The 20138-nt window shown below is 41.4% G+C and overlaps 1 protein-coding gene across 1 annotated transcript in view; it reads left to right on the top strand.

Moving 5' to 3' along the window:
• TM4SF4 (transmembrane 4 L six family member 4) overlaps positions 1-19746 on the top strand; it is a 28025-nt gene extending 8279 nt beyond the window's left edge. The window contains exons 3-5 of the mRNA XM_052647656.1: positions 4442-4581; positions 14970-15159; positions 19571-19746. Of these exons, the coding sequence (XP_052503616.1) occupies positions 4442-4581; positions 14970-15159; positions 19571-19588 (348 nt within the window). The 3' untranslated portion in view covers positions 19589-19746. The remainder of the gene's footprint in view (positions 1-4441; positions 4582-14969; positions 15160-19570) is intronic.
• Positions 19747-20138: the final 392 nt, after the last annotated feature.

Below are 20138 nucleotides of genomic sequence, written 5' to 3'. Positions count from 1 at the left end.
AAGGTACTCCTTCTGATTTTAAGACATAACAGAGTAGTAAATTAAGCAGTTTTTCAAGACTTCTGAACATGAGTTAAAACAAAGTGACATAAAATGTAGCTGGCTTCTCCATCCTGGAAAAGTAATGAAAAATTATTTGGAGAAACTTTTCAAGGTGATGTCAAATGTGAATACAAAAACGGAACATACTGCCTGTAGCTTTATTAAATTGTAACCTGATGCCATTTTTTCTTCAGATAGTTTGGTAAAGAAATAAAACCATATTGCTTCAACTGAGAATGACTGTGTTGCCATCCTCTGTTATACACCCCTGCCTCCTGAGAGTAATCATAATCATGAAATCAGTACAGACCATATTCATCTATTTTTTTTACCTTTTATTACCCCAAATCTATCTTCCAAGTTTTCTAGACTGTACTGTCCAGTGCAGGAGCCACTATCCACATGTGGCTATGGAACATATAGAAAGTATCCAGTCCAAACTGAGATGTACCATAGGTAGAAAACACACACCAGACCCCAAAGAACTGGTACAAAATATAAAATATCTAATTAGTAGTTTTTCTATTGATTGTCTATTGACGTGATAATATGTTGGATATGCTATTAAAGAAAGTATATTATTAAAATAAATCTCACCTTTTTTAAACCTTTTAAGTGGTGGTTATAAGAAAATTTTAAATTATGAATACGGCTTGCATTAGTTTCCAGTTGGATAGTGTTGGTCAGAGGTGCTTACCAGGGGGACTCTTTGGTAAAGGGGAAATTATCTCATTGATGTTTTATATTAACCTGGTTTTGCATGTACTCGGACTTGCCTAAAATGAGGACTGTTTGCAAGCGCACTCACTTTTTGTGTCTGTAAACATTGGCCTGTTGAAATAAATGTTCCAGGAATGATATCGAAAATCCTCTACTCCTCCCACACAGCAGGAATAGCACGAGATAGATTTCTCCTCGCCCTTCTGGCCACTGGATGATGAAATCCTGAGTTGTTTTAATTGAAGGGACCTTCCAGAACTACCCACCCCTTTCTTCTCTATATCACCGAAAGCTGAGGCCAGGCAGGTGGGGGCCTGGGTGCCGCCGAGAAGGCTAGAACCCTGGTCCCCTCAGACTTCCAAACTGCCTTCCTGGAAAAGTGATCTTCCTTTTCGATTACAGCAATTTTAGATGCTCTTTCATTCTCAACAGTTAATAGTTTCATGATTCCTGACTCAAGACCAGGAAAAAAAGGAAAAAGATATTTTTTCCTTATCTGTCGTTTTATTTCTGTGAAAGAATCAATGTCACTCAAAGAGAATTTTGCAAATGACAAATTTGATCTGTTGCTAAGTGCATCTGACGCTAGTAGCAGTGTGCCGTGTGTGTGTGTGTGTGTGTGTGTGTGTGATTTGAAGAAGTACCAGGTACAAGACACTGGACTGGGAGGGAGACGCCAGTCCTTTTTTTCTTTTTTTGAAGTATAGTCGCTGTACAATATTAAATAAGTTACAGGTGTATAATACAGTGATTCACAATTTTTCAACGTTATGCTCTATTTATAATTATTATAGAATATTGGTTCTATGCCCCGTGTTGTCCAGTATATCCTCATAACATATTTTATACCTAATAGTTTGTACCTCTTATCCTCTACCTCTATGTTGCCCCTCCCCCGAGCCTCCAGTCTAGCTTGGAGGCTTGGCCACCTCCTAGATGTGTGACTTGAGAAAGTGACAGGAGCATGGCCTTTGGAACCAAATGACCATGGCCTAAACCCAGTCCCACCACTTCACTTTTTGTTTGACTTAGAGCTATTAGCTTAATTTCTACTAGTCTCAGTTTCCTGTCTGGAAAACCTGGATAATCACACCCACCTCACAGCTTTCTTGAAAAGATTAAATGAGATTATGCATCTAAGATTCTAATAGAATGAAGGTATTTCTACTAGTCAGAAAATTAGACGATTGCACTAGAAGGTTTTTGAGATCTTTTTATGAAAATATAAGAATATTCAACCCTCTAAATAAACGGAAATTCTGGCTTTTGAAGACTTTAAGCAATTTTAAGATGAGAGACTAGTTAGTTGTTGTGCTGTGATGAAAGTAGATACATTCCAGGGTCCTGGGGCTAGGAGATACTGATGCCAAACTCTTGGCCTCTGTGCACTGGCACTAAATTGGAGCAGCATCTCCCAAAGTGTGTTACTGCAAGGACTCATGAAAAAAAGGTTATAGTCTCCTATGAGATCAGAAAACTCTGCAAATTACCATGTGTGTGTGCATGCTAAATTGCTTGTGTCTGACTCTTTGAGACCTTATGGACAGTAGCCCCCCAGGCCTCTCTCTCCATGGGATTCTCCAGGCAAGAATACTGGAATGGGTTGCCATGCTCTTCTTGAGGGGATCTTCCTGACCCAGAGATCGAAACCCCATCTCTTATGTCTCTTGCATGGTGGGCAGGTTCTTTACCACTAGTGCCACCTGGGAAGCTTGCAAATTACCATATATACCCAAATATGAACTAGGAAAAAAATAAGCTTTATTGCTTTGCTAGGCCAAAGGGGACACAGCAGGCTTGTGCTCTGAAAAACTGTATGTTCCATCCCAGGAGGATTTGGTGAGGAGTTTTATAGCAATGGTTTAAGAGCAGTGTTGCTGATCAGGATCAGGGTGTGTGCAGGGCCTGCACTTCTTTAATCTGGTCTCAGGTGGTCTCCTGATGAGTTTCTTAAAGTTATCAAACTGTGATTTTCTCTGAAATGCAGCATGCTAACATCTTCCATTTGTTTGGGGGTCTTAATTCTGTAAAGAGCCCAAAGATACTGCTATGTGTATCCCTTGAGACAGAGCCAGGACCCTGCCCCAAGGCTGCACTATTGTTTCTTGGCCATGCCTCCCTTGTCTCTGCATCTCCTTTCTTCCCTTATTAGCAACTGTTCGAATCTGCCTTTTGGGATTCTGGAGAGGTCATGGAGGCTGCAGTCTGTTCCCTACAAACAAGAAACAGGGGACATGGAAAGGCTTCCACGCCCAGGAGTCCCATAGGGTCCTGTTGAGTTTTCATATGAAGGAGAAAATGGTCAGTTCTACAAGCACGAGAAGTCAGATATGGTCCATGGAACCAGACTTCAGTCTTGGAAAGCTGCATCCAAAGTATATTAACACCTAACATGATATATGACATGAATATGAATCCAAGCTAAATAGATTACGTAGATTCCAGTTGTTCAGGCACAATTAGATGCTCGCTACCCTCCAACTCCACCTTCAACCCCTCAAATACGCACTGTGACAAGCCTGATACTAATACAGCAGCAGGAAAAAGGAAGTATCTGACATTTAACTTCCGTCACCACGCCTAATTCAGCCAGGCTTTATCATGCACATTTTATAGACGAGAAGCTAAGACCCTGAGGCTACATTCATTGCGCAGATTCATCACACCGGGAAAAGTAGCATCGCTGAGATTTGAGCTTGAGTCTGCTGACTTTTAAACTCTTGTGCTTTGCACTGCACCTTCATGTCCCAATGCAATGGAGGTGATAACTTTTCATCTCTAATTTCAAAAGTGTTAATGTTTCCAAGCTACTCTCCAATTACTGTTTAGAATGGAGATTGCCTCTCTATGCCTAAATTTTTTCATCCCTAAGAGGGGGTTAGCCTAGATGGGCTCCAAGATTGTTTCTGCATTTTATATTCTATAGTCTATCTTGATTTTATACTTTGAAAAAAAAAAGGCACTAGTGCAATCCATTTTTCACTAATTAATCTCTGTTATATAAAAATATTTAAAAGAACTGAAATTGTTGGGTTTGTGTAACCCAAAGGAGAGAAAACTTGCAGCAGGTAGAAGAGGTGGAGAGATGTCAAACAGAAAATATTTTTGTGTAAAATATAAAATACCTTCAGATATTTTAAAGACTGCTGCTACCTGATGGAAGAGAAGTTGGACTTCTCTTTTTGAACTCAAGGGATGTAATTAGGATTGAGGAGAAAATATCCTAGATTCCTACCCTTTCTCATAAGCAAAACCTGCCTGCCACATGAGGTCCCATGATGACTTAGACTCAGCAAGATGACTGGACCAGAAAACCTAAGATTACTTCCCATTCTAAGAGTTCTTGATTCTGTAATAGACTGGTCTTCCATATTAACCCTGTGAAGGGCAGTCTATTTTTAACAAAGTTAAAAACTCTGGTTCAAAGGTATAAAACCGTAACTAGCACATGAGTCCTCAATGAATAGGAGAAAAATATATGGGGATGGGGGTAGAGAAGGGAACATGAGACATCAAAATTCATTCTAGGAGACTCCACAGGCCCCATTTCCAGGAAAGACTGGCTTCTACCCCAGAACTTCCCCATATTCATCACATCAATGATTGGACAGTCAGGAGTGTTGCATGTAATCTCTGAACACCTTAAGAACCCCACATGGTCTCTCTCCTTCTCTTTCAGATGTTCACCTCCACAATATTTGCAGTGATTGGAGGCCTGGGTGCTGGATACTCCTTTATTGTTTCAGCCGTCTCAATCAACAAGGGTCCAAAATGTCTCATGAGCCAAAACAGCACATGGGGTTACCCCTTCCAGGACGGGTAAGGTACACCCTGCAATACCAACGTGTCACCACAGTGGGCACCAGGAGGTAAACGTCCAAGGGGGACACTGTATAAGGTCCTCCATCTTCAGTTACAAGCTTCAGGCATGTTGCTCCTTTAAGGCAGAGCTGCAGTTGTGCAGTGAAGTTCCACAAGATCTCACCTTAGTGATCTTGTGCTAGACACCAGAAGAAGTAATAAAAGATGGCACCTCATCTGTTCCATCCCTGGGTCAGGAAGATCCCCTGGAGGAGGGCATGGCAACCCATTCCAGTATTCTTACCTGGAGAATCCCACGGACAGAGGAGCCTGATGAGTTACAGTCCATAGGGTCACAAAGAATCAGACACAACTAAAGCAACTTAGCACTTACTCACTAAGCTGTCCTGAGGGAAGAGGTGGATGGTATCACCACTTGTACTCAGTTATTAGCATCAACACTAGGCAACTTGTAACATTAGTAAACAGAGAGCATTGTTTGAAAATCTTATAATAGAAAATGAGAATGATTACTCATAAACAGAGCTCAAAGGCCTTCACTGGTATTCAGAAACAGGGTGTAAAGACCTTCACTGAGAGCCTGAATGATAAATACTTAAACAATCTTTTAAGGTGCAAATATATTGAAAACATTGTAGGTTCTTCATGAGAGTTAATGTTAATAGAACTTATTAAAGTAACACTTCATATTTTCAGGTACTTTGTAAAGAACTTTTTAAACAAATGAATTTATAATTTAATCTGCACAACAACCTCAAGAAGTGTGACTTCCCCCCACAAGGCAGGCTGAATAAGTGTGTTGTGTTTCGTATCTCTCAGTTAGTAGGGGGTAGAGGCTAGGCACAAACTCCTGTCTTCTAACTTTGGATCTTAGTATTTTTATATTATACATTCTTCTGCCCCTACCTAGACTGCACCGCTCAAGGCAGTAGACAGTTGCTGTATGTGTCTACTTAAAGTTAAGTTCCAATAAATGAAATAAAGCTTAAAATTCCTCAATCACACTAGCCATATTTTAAGCACGCAGTAACTGCAGATGGCTATTATTGACCATATTGAACACTGCAGAGGTGGGGCACTCCCATTAGATAGGGTTACACTAGACTCTAACTTCCAAGAGGGCTGAGATGGCCTCTGTCTCATTCATCATTACAACCTCTCTGTCTGGCACAGGGACTGACGTATCTAGGGAGTCAGAAACTAGAGTTGTTGGGTTTTCCTGCACACAGAGGATGGGCCCATGCCTAAAAAAAAAAAACCTATAGGACGTCAATTCATTAAGTCAAATCCCTAGTTACGGATGTATATGAGAGGTTACAGAATCTCAGGAGCAGGCTCCAGACAGAGGAGATGGAGGTGGCTGGTTCTTATGACCTGAGGTCTCAGTCTGTCCACAAGGATTTCACATAAAATATCCCCACCCTTCACTGTAGTTACAAGCCCTCTAACATCCTTATAGTGCATGTAGCAATTGCCATGAGTGTTTATGTTGCTGTGGCAAGCCCTGTCCTCTTACAGAGGACCGCTGTGGGCTTTACTTGCTTGAGTGTAGCATTCAGAAGGCATGAGGCTGAGCTGCCTCCTGAGGTCCTTCCATGGATGGAGCCCTCCTCCCGACCCAGGGGCATACCTACAAAGCTACACATTATGTCTCCTTTCAAGGATCCTTCTCCTAGTATTTCTATGGACAGCATTTATCCTATAATGTGAATGGTACTCCCCTTGATGGATCTGAAAGCAATTAGAATACATCTACGTCCAAAACAAAGGAGAGAGAAAGAAACGCAAGAGATGCCAAGTTACACTCCAAGCAGTACAGTGGTCTTATATTCTTCTGACACCGTCATACCCAGCTTCGGGTGGGCTGGCACCGATGTTCCAGGTCAGGACAGAGACAGCTGGTCTATGGGTCACCACAGGAAATATCAGCTTGGGAGAAGGACAGGAAACCACTTTCCTGTTTTCCTCTCTCTTTTTTTTTTTTAATTGGAGTATAGTTGATTTACAACATTGTGTTAATTTCTGCTGCGCATGCTAAGTCGTTTCAGTCGTGTCCAACTCTTTGTGACCCCATGGACTGTAGCCCACCAGGTTCCTCTGTCCATGGGATTCTCTAGGCAAGGATACTGGAGTGGGTTGTCATTTCCTTCTCCAAGGGATCTTCCTGACCCAGGGATTGATTCCAAGCCTCGAACGTCTCCTGCATTGACAGTGAGTTCTTAACCACTAGCGCCACCTGGGATGCCCCAGTTTTTGCTGTACAGCAAAGTGATTTGGTTTTACATATATATATATATATATATATATATATATACACACACACACACACACAAATACATTCTTTTTAATATTCTTTTCCATTCTGGGTTCTTTGATAGCTCAGATAGTAAAGAATTTGCCTGCAATGAGGAGACCTAGGTTCGATCCCTGGGTCAGGAAGAACCCCTGGAGAAGGGAATGGCAACCCACACCAGTATTCTTGCCTGAAGAATTCCACGGACAGAGGAGCCTAGTGGGCTACAGTCCATGGGGTCGCAAAGAGTCAGACACGACTGAATAGCTTTAATTTTTTCATTTCATTTTCCATTCTAGTTTATTTCAGGATATTGAATATAGTAAGAACTTGTTGTTCACCCATCCTCTATGCAGTAGTTTGGACCTGCTAATCCCGAACTCCCAATTAATTCCTCCACCACTCCCCTCCCCCTTGGCAACCACAAGTCTGTTCTTTATGTCTGTGAACCTGTTTCTGTTTCATAGATGAGGTCACTTGCATCATATTTTCAATTCCATGCATAAATGATATCCTGTGGTATCTGTCTTTCTCTGACTTACTTCACCTGGTATGATAACCTCTAGGTCCATCCATGTTGCTGCAAATGACAATATGTCATTCTTTAATGGCTGAGTAATATTCCATTGTATATATGGACTATATCTTCTTTATCTATCCATCTATCGATAGACATTTAGGTTGAAGATACCACTTTTCAAAGTCTTCTGCATCCGTCCTGCTGGAGCAAGTTTGCATTTACATCAGACACCTATATCACACGTTACTCTGAGATAGATCCTTTTGTATGTGTCATTTTATTGACCCCTCTCAACAGCAGCTAACCCATCCATTAAGAGGTATTGGATTCAGTTCAGTTCAGTTCAGTCACTCAGCTGTGTCGGACTCTTGGCGACCCCATGAACCGCAGCATGCCAGGCCTCCCTGTCCTGTGATCAGATTGGCTAGAGCGGTTTAATAATAAAAACAGAATAAACTGTGCAGAAAAGCAGGAACACTTCAGAATTCTCCCACTCATCCCCTTTTTGCCAAAAGATTTTGATAGTTATCAAGAGGGAGAAAGGTTTGTGTACTCACACATTTGCATAGTAGCTTCAAACTATAATATGATTAAAAATGGTTGCATTCGGATTTATTACAAAATCATACATACTAAACACTCTGCAGGTGATTTATAAGATAGAATGATTTTGACTATTCGTGCTCTTTCCCATCAGGCCCTGACTGTAGGATTGAATCCCACATAAAATGCAGGTCCACCCTTGGTATGAAATATGCCATGATTGCTACAGAAGGGCTTTCAGGAGGATGGGTCCAGGCACGTGTCTCACCACACCCTCTGCCACCCGGCAGGCTTTCCTCAGCACCCATCCTCCCCTACATCCCATGTCTTTCCTCCTTTATGGCCTTCTCTCCTGCAACCAGCTCCAAACCTTCCTTCCAGCTGCAGAGGCTCATTTCAAGTTTCTTATAACAACCCTTGAATCTTGTGTGGCCTAGTATTTTCAGTCAAAGTGGGAGGGGGTAGTGGGGTGAATCGGGGGATCAGGATTGAGATATATACACTACTATGTATACAATAGATAACTAATGAGAACCTATTGTATAGCACAGGAAACTACTCAACGCTCTGTGGTGACCTAAATGGGAAGGAAATCCCACTAAAAAAAAGAGGGGATATATGTATATATACATCTGATTCACTTTGCTGTACTGCAGAAACTGACACAGTGTATAAAGCAACTATACTCCCATAAAAAAATAGTAAAACAATAAAACATTTAAAAAAATAAGGAAAGTGCTTCCACCTACAATGTTTCATTTCAGCCTCACAAAAAGCTCTCCTTCAGAGATAATTCAGCAGACGCCCAAAGAGGACAGATGACTTGCCCAAAGGAATGCTATTCTTAATGATGGAAGCTCGAGTCCAAGTTTTCTGACTTCAGGTCACAATGCCTTTTCAACACTGTATTGATTTGCACTGTCTGATTTTTGTAGAGTCCATTTTGAAAAGCCCAGGGGCCTCTGTCTCCAATCATTTTTACTATCCCATGGATTCATCCATCGGATCCCAGTGTGGAGGCATCAGGAGTTATGGTAGCTGCAAGTGTAACACACATACACAGCTACTTAGTGAGTGAGAAGGAATAATCACGTGTATGAGACCAAAGGAAAGGACTCAGGACAGTTTCCCTCATCACCCAATGTAGCAGCAGAACCTTCCCTTCTCCTCTCCTTCCTCCTCCACCTCTTCCTCCTCCTTCTGATAATTAAAGTCCAATGTTTTTGCATGCATTATTTCACTTAACCTTCCTAATAAATCTCAGAAGATTTTTTTTATCCTAAAAAATATAGTTCAAAAGGTTAACTTGACTGGGGCTCCACAGCTTGTAATTAGCAGAAGAATTTAAAAAACAAAAGCACCTGATGGGACCTCACTTTTAATCTGTCTCAAATATGGAGCAGAGGAGGACAGGCCTGGTCCCCTGCCCCAGTGAGCACATGGTAAGTTAGGGTGTTAAGAGGGGACGGGCCCTCACCTGCCAAAAGGGCGAAATGAAGTTGTGCAAGGGAAACTTCTTGGAGGAGGTGACAGGGGATGATCTTGGAAGTTGTGCAGAAGCCTGTCTTTTGGAGAGGAGGGGAAATAGGCTTCAAGCAGAGAGAAGAGAAAGTCCTGAGGCTACTTTGAAAAGGTTCCATGTGCTCATAGAATGTCAGATCACTGAGTGGCCAGAAGCTCAGGGTGAATGTTGAGGGAGGAGCAGAGGGACGCCACAGGAGGGGCTGATGGAGACACAGGAAGACCTTCAAGACATTGGGGGACAGCAGAGGACTTCAAGCAGGATAAGCCATGGCCACTTGGGAGTTTTAGGAGGATCATGATGTAGTGATGCGGAGAATGAACAAAAGGGCTCAGTAACTGACAGAGAGAGCAAAGCAGGAGGTTGGAGGAGCAATCCAGATAAGATTCTGAGCATCTCTGAGGCAGTGGAACTGGGGCTCTAAAGGGGAGGAATTTCAGAGACCCTCTGAGATGGAATCATCAGGATTAGGAATGAGAAGAAAGAGGGAAGGTTATCAAGCTGGACTTTGAGGTTTCCAGCTTGGGGCACAAAATGCAGGGCTCTTCAAGAGTATAGAATTCAGTTCTGTTTTCCTTAGAAGTGCCTGTTGTGATCATATTAAAGAACAAAGGCAGTTAACTTTTTTGGTCATGGGAACCATACTGAAGAAGCGTCCTAGAAGGAAAAAGAAACCTGGGACATTTTGAGATACGCCCTCCTGGCTTCCTTTGAAGTAGGACCTCCTCCCATCCAAGGTCTTCCTTTCTGAGACAATTGGCCGATCTACCTTGACCCTGAGCTGCTGAAAGGGAAGCAGCTGGCACAGGGCATGCAAACAGCTGCGGGAAGGAATGCAGGAGGCCAGGCCAAGGACAGTCAGCAGTGGGGGAGGGACAGCGGACACCGCCAAGCACAGCACTGCCAGCTCAGGCTGCAGCCCGCCCTGTTCCCTGAGGAAGGAGTTCAGGGGTGAGGAGAGTGCTCTTTCACCAGGCACAGAGCTGAAACTATTCGGTGTTCTGCCTGGACTTCCAGTTACGACCATCTGCAGCTGCTCTTCGTGATTACTTCTTAGCAAGGAACTGCTGTGAACACACTCCCCAGAGCAGAAAGTCACATCGATGGGGTGAGATGGGATTGCAACAAAGTGTTTCCAGCTTTCAGGAAGCAGGAAATCCCCAAAGATGTTAAGATGCGGCTTTGCCCTTGACCTGACCAGACTCTGGGTCCAGTCACGTGCTAGTGGTATGATCTTGGCAATCACACCTCTTAGCTCTTTCTCTGTGAAATGGGGTGACAGTAAGATCTACCTCACAGGTTCAGGCAAGAATGAAATAACATGATGTACATAATGTAGCACTTGCTAAATATTCAACCTTATTATTCATTTTTATGAATGTAAAAAATTCATTACCTTGAATGGAATGTATTATGATGTATTAGAACTTTCTAAAATGTTATGTTTTTATAATAATTTTGTGATTAATTTGTCTTTTCAACCAGCCTCATGAAGGTTCAAAGAGAATAATCTCTTTATGATGTTATGTTATATTGTTCAGTCGCTAAGTTATGTCTGAGTTTTTGTCACTCCATGGACTGTAGCCTGCCAGGCTCCTCTGTCCATGGGATTCTCCAGGCAAGAATACTGGAGTGTGTTGCCATTTCCTGCTCCCATGGATCTTCCCGACCCAGATATTGAACCTATGTCTCCTGCATTGGCAGGCAGATTCTTTACCACTGAGCCGCCAGGGGAAGCCCTTATTATGATACAGGGAAGCCTTGATTGACACACTGCTAGAGATACTATACATACTGTTAAAGATATATAGATCAAATTTCATGAATAAATCATATTTTAATTATTCTAAAGGAGTGACATTACTCAAATACAGGGCATGTGTGTAATGATTAAGAGCAACGGCTTTGGACTCAGACAGAAGGAAGATCAAAGTCAAGCATTTACATTCCCTAGCCTCAGCTTCTTTTCTCTTTAACACTTTCTAAGTATTTAATGTCTTTTTTTTAGTAGTACATTTTTCATAATCGAAGTATAATTGATGTACAACATTGTATAAGTTACTGGTGTACAATGTAGAGATTTGTAATTTTTAAAGGTTATACTCACTTATAGTTATTATAATTCCCCATGTTGTCCAATATAGCCTGTAGCTTATTTTATGCCTAGTTGTTTGTACCTCTTAATGCCCACCCCCTATGTTGCCCCTCCCCACTCAACTTCTCAATCTGTGTATATGTTCATTCACTCAGTGACTATTTCCTGGGGGCAATGGTATGCCAGGCATTGTTCAAGCAAAGTAGTACCTCCCTGTAGGATTGGGAGGAATGGTGGAACACAGCTGGCCCAGTGCCTGGAACATGGGTGGGACCCCATACAGGAAAGCTGCTCATTTATTGAACACTCCCTGTGGTAGAACCGGGGACAGAGATGAGAGACCTGGTCTCTACCCTTGTGGGTGTAGAGTCGCAGAGAAGACAGACAAATAGAGGACAGCTCAAGGTCCCGGGCACTCCGTACAGAGGGAACCCAGAGAGCTGAGAAGCACAGAAGGGGTACCACAGCCAGCTGAGGTCACGAGGAGAGGCTCCTCCATCCATGGGATTCTCCAGGCAAGAATACTGCAAGAATATTGGAGTGGGTTGCCATTCCTTCTCAAGGGATCTTCCCGACCCAGGGATCGAACCCAGGTCTCCCACATTGCAGGCAAATGCTTTAACCTCTGAGCCACCAGGGAAGCCCCGAGGAAGTGGCACCTATTATCCAGGCAAAGCACCTGGGCTCCCCTGCTCCTTCCCTCAGCAGCCTTTGCTGATAAGAAGTGAGTTGTATGAAATCCGTGGCGTTGACTCTGAGGTTGATGGAATTACTGCCGCTCAGTTGGGACTGCCTTCACAAATGATAGGATTCAGGGAGTTTAAACTATCTCAGATCTCTTCGATTCACAGAATGTGGGAGTATGATTAGCCTCCAGATCCACGAAAAATTAGGGAGCCCTTTCACCTGAAGGGCTGGAAGCAGCAATCATCTCAGGGATCTGAGACTCTCAGAACCTGAGAGTTTGGGGGTAAAGGAAAAGGGCCTGTGGAACAACTATCCGTGAGGGTTTGTAAGGGGTGATACAGCTGCTGGAGTGAAACTGAAAGGATCTCTCCACCCAAACTCAGTCGTTGCTTCCTAGCTTCCCCGTGAGTGTTTCACCAATCTTACCACCAGAGGGCACTGTCATCCCACCACGGGACAAACCCTCTCCACAAGGGCAGGAACTCAGGATTGACAATTCACTTCATTTTAAGATCTTTTCTTTATAAAAATGTGACTGGAATATACTGCCTTTTATTACCTCTTATAATCATCAAGTTGAAAAATGGTAAAGATAAGAGAGAATGCATGGAAAAAGGCAGAAAAGAAAAATGGGTGTTTTATAAAAATAACATACTGAAGTCTTACATAGCAATACATAAGGTATATTACTGAATTTTCAGAGCTGTGCAGTTGTTCTCAGCCCATTTTATAGATGAAGAAACTAATGGTAACGGCAGGGGTCAGGGGGTATTAGGTGACTTATATGAGGGATACACAGCCAGTAAGAGGAATACTTGAATTCAGACTCAGGTCTGTCTGAATTCAAAATAACCAGTCTTTTTCCTTTAGGCCACACTACTCAGCTTAAGCAGAGTAATTAACAATATTAGGGTTTATTGAGCACTTACTATCTACTAGGCATGGTTCTAAGCAGTTTACTAGTGTTAACTCATTTAATCCTCACTTTAATCCTTATTTAACCCTATGATTTGATAGATATTGTTATTCCCACTCTACAGAGAGATACACAAGTCACAGAGCCAGTGAGCAGCCAGGACTGTATTCTTGTGGGAAGGTGAACCAATGCAATATGCAATGCTTTATCTTTAAATCAAGAATGGCTCATTCTTTCCTTTATCCCTTCTGGATAAAGGAAACGTCTTCCATCATTTCAAAGGTTTTTCAAAATCTTAACACAAAATATATCTCAAATTAGTGTGTACTGATGCGCTGGAGAAACCGTCAGAGACAGATGGTCAAAAAGATCTAAAAACAATGAGATGGGTGTTCCTTTAGTAGCCAGATAGAGAGTTTTCTGCAGAGACCCTGAAAAGAGAGTGGATTCCTAAAGCAAAAGGGAAAAACCAATTTGGGGCTCCAATAATGTGAGAAGAAATTACAATACTGCAGAAATTTTATCCCTTTACCCTCATTTTTGTCTTTTAAGCATACTTTACATTTCTCCTTCAAGGCACAATGCCTTTGATATTGTGGTGGACTCTTAATAATATATGTGTAATATATATATTATTTTATAAATATACCGTAATTTCTCCTATTTTAAAATTTTATAAAATATATAATAAGGCAGCAGATTATTTCTTTCTTCTAGTTAATTAAACCTTTTTGAATCCGTACATTGTCACAAAAATACAGCTGAGTCAGTTCACAGTTTGACTGGAAGTAGGCCTCAAAAGAATCAAGCCTTTCCCTTTAACTATATGATATAATTGTACTTTCCATGGCTTCAGAGGGCCGCTAGAGGTGACAGGTCATTTGCCAGAAGTTCAAAGGGTCCCTGCAGGCAATAGTAGGATAAAGACCATGGACATTTGTAAGATTGTCCTCCTGGTGTGTCTTCATTTTCATGGCCCCTTAATACATATTCGATTTGCCCATCTGCCTGGTCAGCTCACAAAAATCACTCTGTCACTCAGTAACTGTGTGAGCTGGGTAAGTCACTTAACCTCTCTGCGCCTCAGTGTTCCCATTTGTGAAGCGAGAGAAAAGAACCATGAAGTCTCCATGAGAAATAAATGAGTGGATATGTGTGAAACATTCAGAAGAGGGTCCATTCCAGCGCATGGTAGATACTCAATAAAATTGTTCAGTTCAGTTCAGTTCAGTTCAGTTGCTCAGTCGCGTCCGACTCTTTGCGACCCCATGAATCGTAGCACGCCAGGCCTCCCTGTCCATCACCATGTCCCGGAGTTCACTCAGACTCACGTCCATCGAGTCTGTGATGCCATCCAGCCATCTCATCCTCAGTCATCCCCTTCTCCTCCTGCCCCCAATCCCTCACAGCAGCAGAGTCTTTTCCAGTGAGTCAACTCTTCACATGAGATGGCCAAAGTACTGGAGCTTCAGCTTTAGCATCATTCCTTCCAAAGAAATCCCAGGGTTGATCTCCTTCAGAATGGGCTGGTTGGATCTCCCTGCAGTCCAAGGGACTCTCAAGAGTCTTCTGAGAAAAAGAATCCCATAATAACAACACATTTAAATGCAATATCTAGAATCCCTTAATAACAATTTTATTGTTAGATATTGCATTTAAATGTGCTGTTATTATGGGATTCTTTTTCTCAGGAATCTTAGGTCTTGGATAGATGGTGCTGCAAAAGAAAAATCACTGTGGTGACTTTCTAGCCTAGGGGATTGCATACTTTTTAACCAGTGTCTCTTTTCTCTCCCATGTCCCTGGCAGAGACTACCTCGGGGACCATGGCATATGGAGCAAGTGCCAAAAGCCTAGTGACGTGGTTCCCTGGAATCTGACCCTCTTCTCCATCCTGCTGATCATAGGAGCAATTCAGATAATTATCTGTGCCATCCAGGTGATCAACGGCCTCCTGGGGACCCTGTGTGGAGACTGCCAGTGTTGTGGCTGCTGCGGGGTAAGCTGAGGTCTTTGGTCAAGGCAAGCCACCAGTGCAAATGGGATGAGGGGGTGGAAAGAGTGGCGGCTGCAGGATCTCCAACCAGGCTGGAAGGTCCAGGCAGCTCCTCTCTCAGCCAAGGGAAACTCTGCTCTCTATGATGCTATTAATAGCATACCTAGGCTGAGGCTGACCACAGATTCAGTCTTACCCGCACCTGCCCATAGTTCTGAAGGCAAAGGACTCCACACACGTATGGAAGTTTATGATAATGTCTACATGAAGATTCTCAGGAAGTGAACATCTGTTATAGAAGACACATCACAGTCTGTTCCCAAATGTTCTCTTTCCTAACTCAGTCTACACAGTGTGTTAAATTTATCAAGTAATACATGAAGGGTATTTTCTTCCCCTTGGAAAAGATATGGAAGAGAGTAATTATTCTTACATGCAAGAAATAGTGGAAATCATTAGGAATTTCATCTCCAAATATGACTGTAAATTATCAACACTATGAAAAATAAACCTATGGACAGTAAACTAAGGTGATTATTTCAACTACTGAATAAGCCAGATCAGGAAATCATTTCATACGCATGAAGTGATTTTTAAACACAGGTTAAAGTATGAGGAAAAAATTAAATAGAACTCAAGCGTTGGGGACTTCTCTGTCAGCCTAGTGGTTAAGGCTCTGCAATTCCACCTCAGGAAGCACGAGTCTGATTCCCAGTCAGGGAACTATCATAAGACCCTGCATGTGATGTGTTGCAGCAAAAAAAAAAAAAAAAAGGTTAGCTAGAACTTCAGAGTTCCCTTATTGGGGAATTATATAACCAAGTATAAGTAAAGGTCTATCTACTTAATATAATATCACACCCAAATTAAAAATGATCCAAATAATTTTTTCAAATAATGCTTATAAGCAATATATGTATATAAGTCAACAGTTGTATATGTGTGTGATTAAAAATGATCCAAATAATTTTTTTCAAATAATTCTTATAAGCAATATATGTATATAAGTCAACAGTTGTATATGTGTGTGATTAAAAATGATCCAAATAATTTTTTCAAATAATTCTTATAAGCAACATATGTATATAAGTCAACAGTTGTATATGTGTGTGTGTGTGTGTGTGTGCGTGCACAGAAATCTAGGGAGGTGTTCAGTTAGGAAGTCTGTGCCCTGGGCTTGTCTTTCACCCACCAATTTCTTCAGGTATGTGATTCTTATATATCCTCCCAGAGTTTCGTTGTTATAGCTTTCATTTCCTGTACCTTAAAAGGATTTTTTTCAAAACTGTAATAATACTGAAAATGATTATAATGTTATTTAAAAAGAGCAATATACAAAAAATATATACAGAACACACAAATAAATTTTAAAAATCACTATTCTAAATGGGAAAAGAATCTAAAAAAGAATAGTACATATATATGTATAACTGAATTGCCTTACTCTACACCTGAAACTGAGACAACATTGTAAATCAACTATTTGTGTGTGTACTTAGTCGCTCAGTCTTGTCCAGCTCTTTGCAACCCCATGGACTGCAGCCCACCAGGATGCTCTGTCCATGGGGATTCTCCAGGCAAGAATACAGAAATGGGTAGCCATGCCCTCCTCCAGGGGATCTTCCCAACCCAGGGATCGAACCCAGGTCTTTTGCATTGCAGGCAGATTCTTTACCAACTGAGCCACCAGGGAAGCCCGACTATACTATGCTATGCTCCAATATAAAGTAAAATTTTAAAAATAAATAAAATAAATGAACACTCAAACACAATGGGTAGAAAAAAGACCTAAAGGAAATCCAACCAAAATGTTTAATGATAATTATTTGTAGGTAAGAAGACTTTGACTATTTTTCTTCCTTCTAGCTTATATTATTCAAAAATGTTTACAATCACATATTTTGAAATATAAAAAATATAAATAAAAGCTTCTTCCCAAAGTCAAGAGCATAATGCATATAGTGAAGTTGCTCAGTCGTGTCTGACCCTTGGCGACCCCGTGGACTGTAGCTTACCAGCTCCTCCATCCATGAGATTTTCCAGGCAAGAGTACTGGAGTGGGTTGCCATTGCCTTCTCCAGGAGATCTTCCCAACCCAGGGATTGAACCCAGGTCTCCCGCATTGTAGGCAGATGCTTTACCATTAAAAATAAATTTCCCTGACTATTGGATTTTTGTTCTATAAACTTTCAGTTCTGCAGTGTTGTATTTAAATTTTTTGGTCTTGAAACACAATTGGGGAGAAAAGAAAACTACCAGCTAGAAATCCATCACAATTATTTTTACAGTAGTGGTTAAGAGTATTTGAATGTTGTAATTCGTCCGATAAGAATGCAAGCTTGCTAAATCAGCTAATTCATTTCAAACACTGATATTTGTTTTTCTGCTTTCACGGAAGAAGTTACATTTTTTTAGTTAGGTAGCAAATTTTCATTGCAAGTATAATTGGAAATACAACTGTTCTTCTAATGGAAGATAGTAGTTTACTAAATCTGAGGATTATCTATAAATTAAAAACATACCCACAGATCATCAAGCTAAGTGAAATAAATCAGACAGAGAAAGATAAATACTATATGATGTCACTTACATGTGGAGTCTAAACAACACAACTATTGAATATAACGAAAAAGAAGCAGACTAACAGATACAGAGAACAAACTAGGGGTTGGCGGTGGGCAATACAGGGGTGGGGCCTGGGAGGCACAAACTTTTCAGTGTAAGGTAGGCTGCAACACAGGGAATATAGCCAATGGTTTGTAATAATTGTAAATGGAAGGTAACCTTTAAAATTTTATTAAAAATTTTTTAAATTACAAAACAAAAAAACACACCCATAGTTGTAGTCAGTTGACTCTTCAGTGACTGTCCTCTATTCAGACACCATATTTTGGCAATTTTAATGAATAAATCCCCTGATAGTGAAAAGAAAGCTGCTGAACACTCTAGCTGGCACTAGAGAATCACAGAGAATGAATGTACATCACCAGAATTCCCTTCCCTCCTTCCTTCTCCATCTTAATTTGGATAACTTCAAATCTATGTAAAATTTTAAAAAACAATACAGTGAACACCTGTCCTTTTCACCTAGATCTACAGACTGTTAACATTTGCTTGCTCTCTGTCTGTACCATTGGAAAGTAATTCACAGATATCATGAAACCTTACTACTAAATATTTCAGTACACACAAGATTGGAGGTGGGTGGAAAAAAAAGTGGTCTGCTGAGGATTCCTGTCTTGTGGGCAGCTCCCCTTTTGTACAGCTGGTCAGGGTCCCTCCCACAGGAGGAAACGGGGGAGTGTTGGGCTCCCAGGTAATCATTCACTTGCTGAGTGAGCTGAGCAAGCTGCCTAGCTTCTAGAAGCTTCGTTCTTCCAGCCGCCTCCTGCTGAACTTCCATAGAGGGTGCAGACAGACATCCATCCATTCAGACAGGAAGTATTATTGAGAGGCCCCTGGCCTGGCACAGTCCTTACATGAAGTAATAGGTGGAAACGTGCCTCAAAATACAAGCTATTGAATGCAAGCTGTGCAGTCTTAGCCAAGTTGGTTGCCCTCAACTGTGTCTTTGCCTATAAAATGTGATTGTTAAACCTACTTCCTAAGGTGCTGAGTGAGTGTCTAACCTGGGGTGATCAATGTGCATCCAAGTCAGAACTTCTCTGGTGGTTGAGTGGTTAAGACTCTGTGCCATGGCAGGGGTCCTGGTTGGTGAACTAAGATCTCACATGCCATGTGGCACAGCAGAGAGAAAAAATATATATATCCACGTCAGTAACTAGAAGGCTCAGTACACTGTACTGTTATTTCCTTAAGAGGATGGAAATCTGTGTAGCAGCCTAAGTTCAAGAAAAGGAACACAGATCTGGGTTCCACCTCCAAAGGTTCTCTACTTATTAATTCCTGGTTTCTCTATTTATTCGCAATGGCTTCAGATATATCACTTGAGCCCTCTGTTCCAATTATTAAAAATGAGTTTTAATAATAAAGTGAAGCTTCCACACTTCTAGCGTAAACATAGGTAAGTGACAAAATCTGAACCAAAGTCAGAAAAAGTAGAGAAAACATTCAGTAAGTGACCAATAAGGGCAGGAGTAATCAAGACTAAGGGGGGCTTCCCAGGTGGTGCAGTGGTAAAGAATCCCCCAGCCAGTGCAGGAAATACAGAAGAAGTAGGTTCAGTCCCTGAGTCGGGAAGATCCCTGGAGAAGGAAATGATATCACACTCCAGTACACTTGCCTGGGAAATCCCATGGAGAGAGGAGCCTGGTGGGCTACAGTCCATGGGGTCACAAAGAGTTGGACACGACTGAGCACACAAACAAACCAAGACTAAGAGGGGCGATGGGGAGGGGAAGCACACACACACACACAAATGGTGTTTAATTAATTAACTTTTTTTGTCTTCTAGGGAGATGGGCCAGTCTAGACCAGCACGATGAGCTGTTGTAACTTGATGGCGTGTGAGAAGATATATTAAACTTAATTCTTCCCTTTTTGGAGTTGCCAGTTCCCACCTGCTTTCTAACTGACAAAGCTTAGGCAGGCCAGAGTTATTTCTTCTCCTTTCCAACCAGCTCAGTTCAACTTAGAATTTTATGTTAGTTTCAGATAAAAAAAATAGTTTGACCACTTCAGGAATATTTATGAATCTTTCCAATTAGCTTCCTTTTATAATTGAAGAACAGGTTCAAAGCAAATGTTTCATAATTTTTCTCTAAGAATGAAAAATGTATAAGAACACATGTACTGCTGCACTGCTTCTTTGTATATAGAGATGTTAATATCTTTGGAAGTTTTACAGAACTCAAAGGAGTAAATCACATTAAAAATGAGAAGCTATGACCAATTTTTATTTTTAAGATTTATGGGGAAAACAGAATGACTGATATATCATAATTTTTATTTATTGCCTTTTGGGCTAACATATTCGAATTGCTTGTGACTAATCTTTTGAGCTTGACATCATTTACTAGGGT

The sequence above is a fragment of the Budorcas taxicolor genome, chromosome 1 (assembly GCF_023091745.1).
Source record: "Budorcas taxicolor isolate Tak-1 chromosome 1, Takin1.1, whole genome shotgun sequence".
NCBI classification, from domain to species: Eukaryota; Metazoa; Chordata; class Mammalia; order Artiodactyla; family Bovidae; genus Budorcas; species Budorcas taxicolor.
This window is presented reverse-complemented; position numbering and strand designations above follow the sequence as displayed.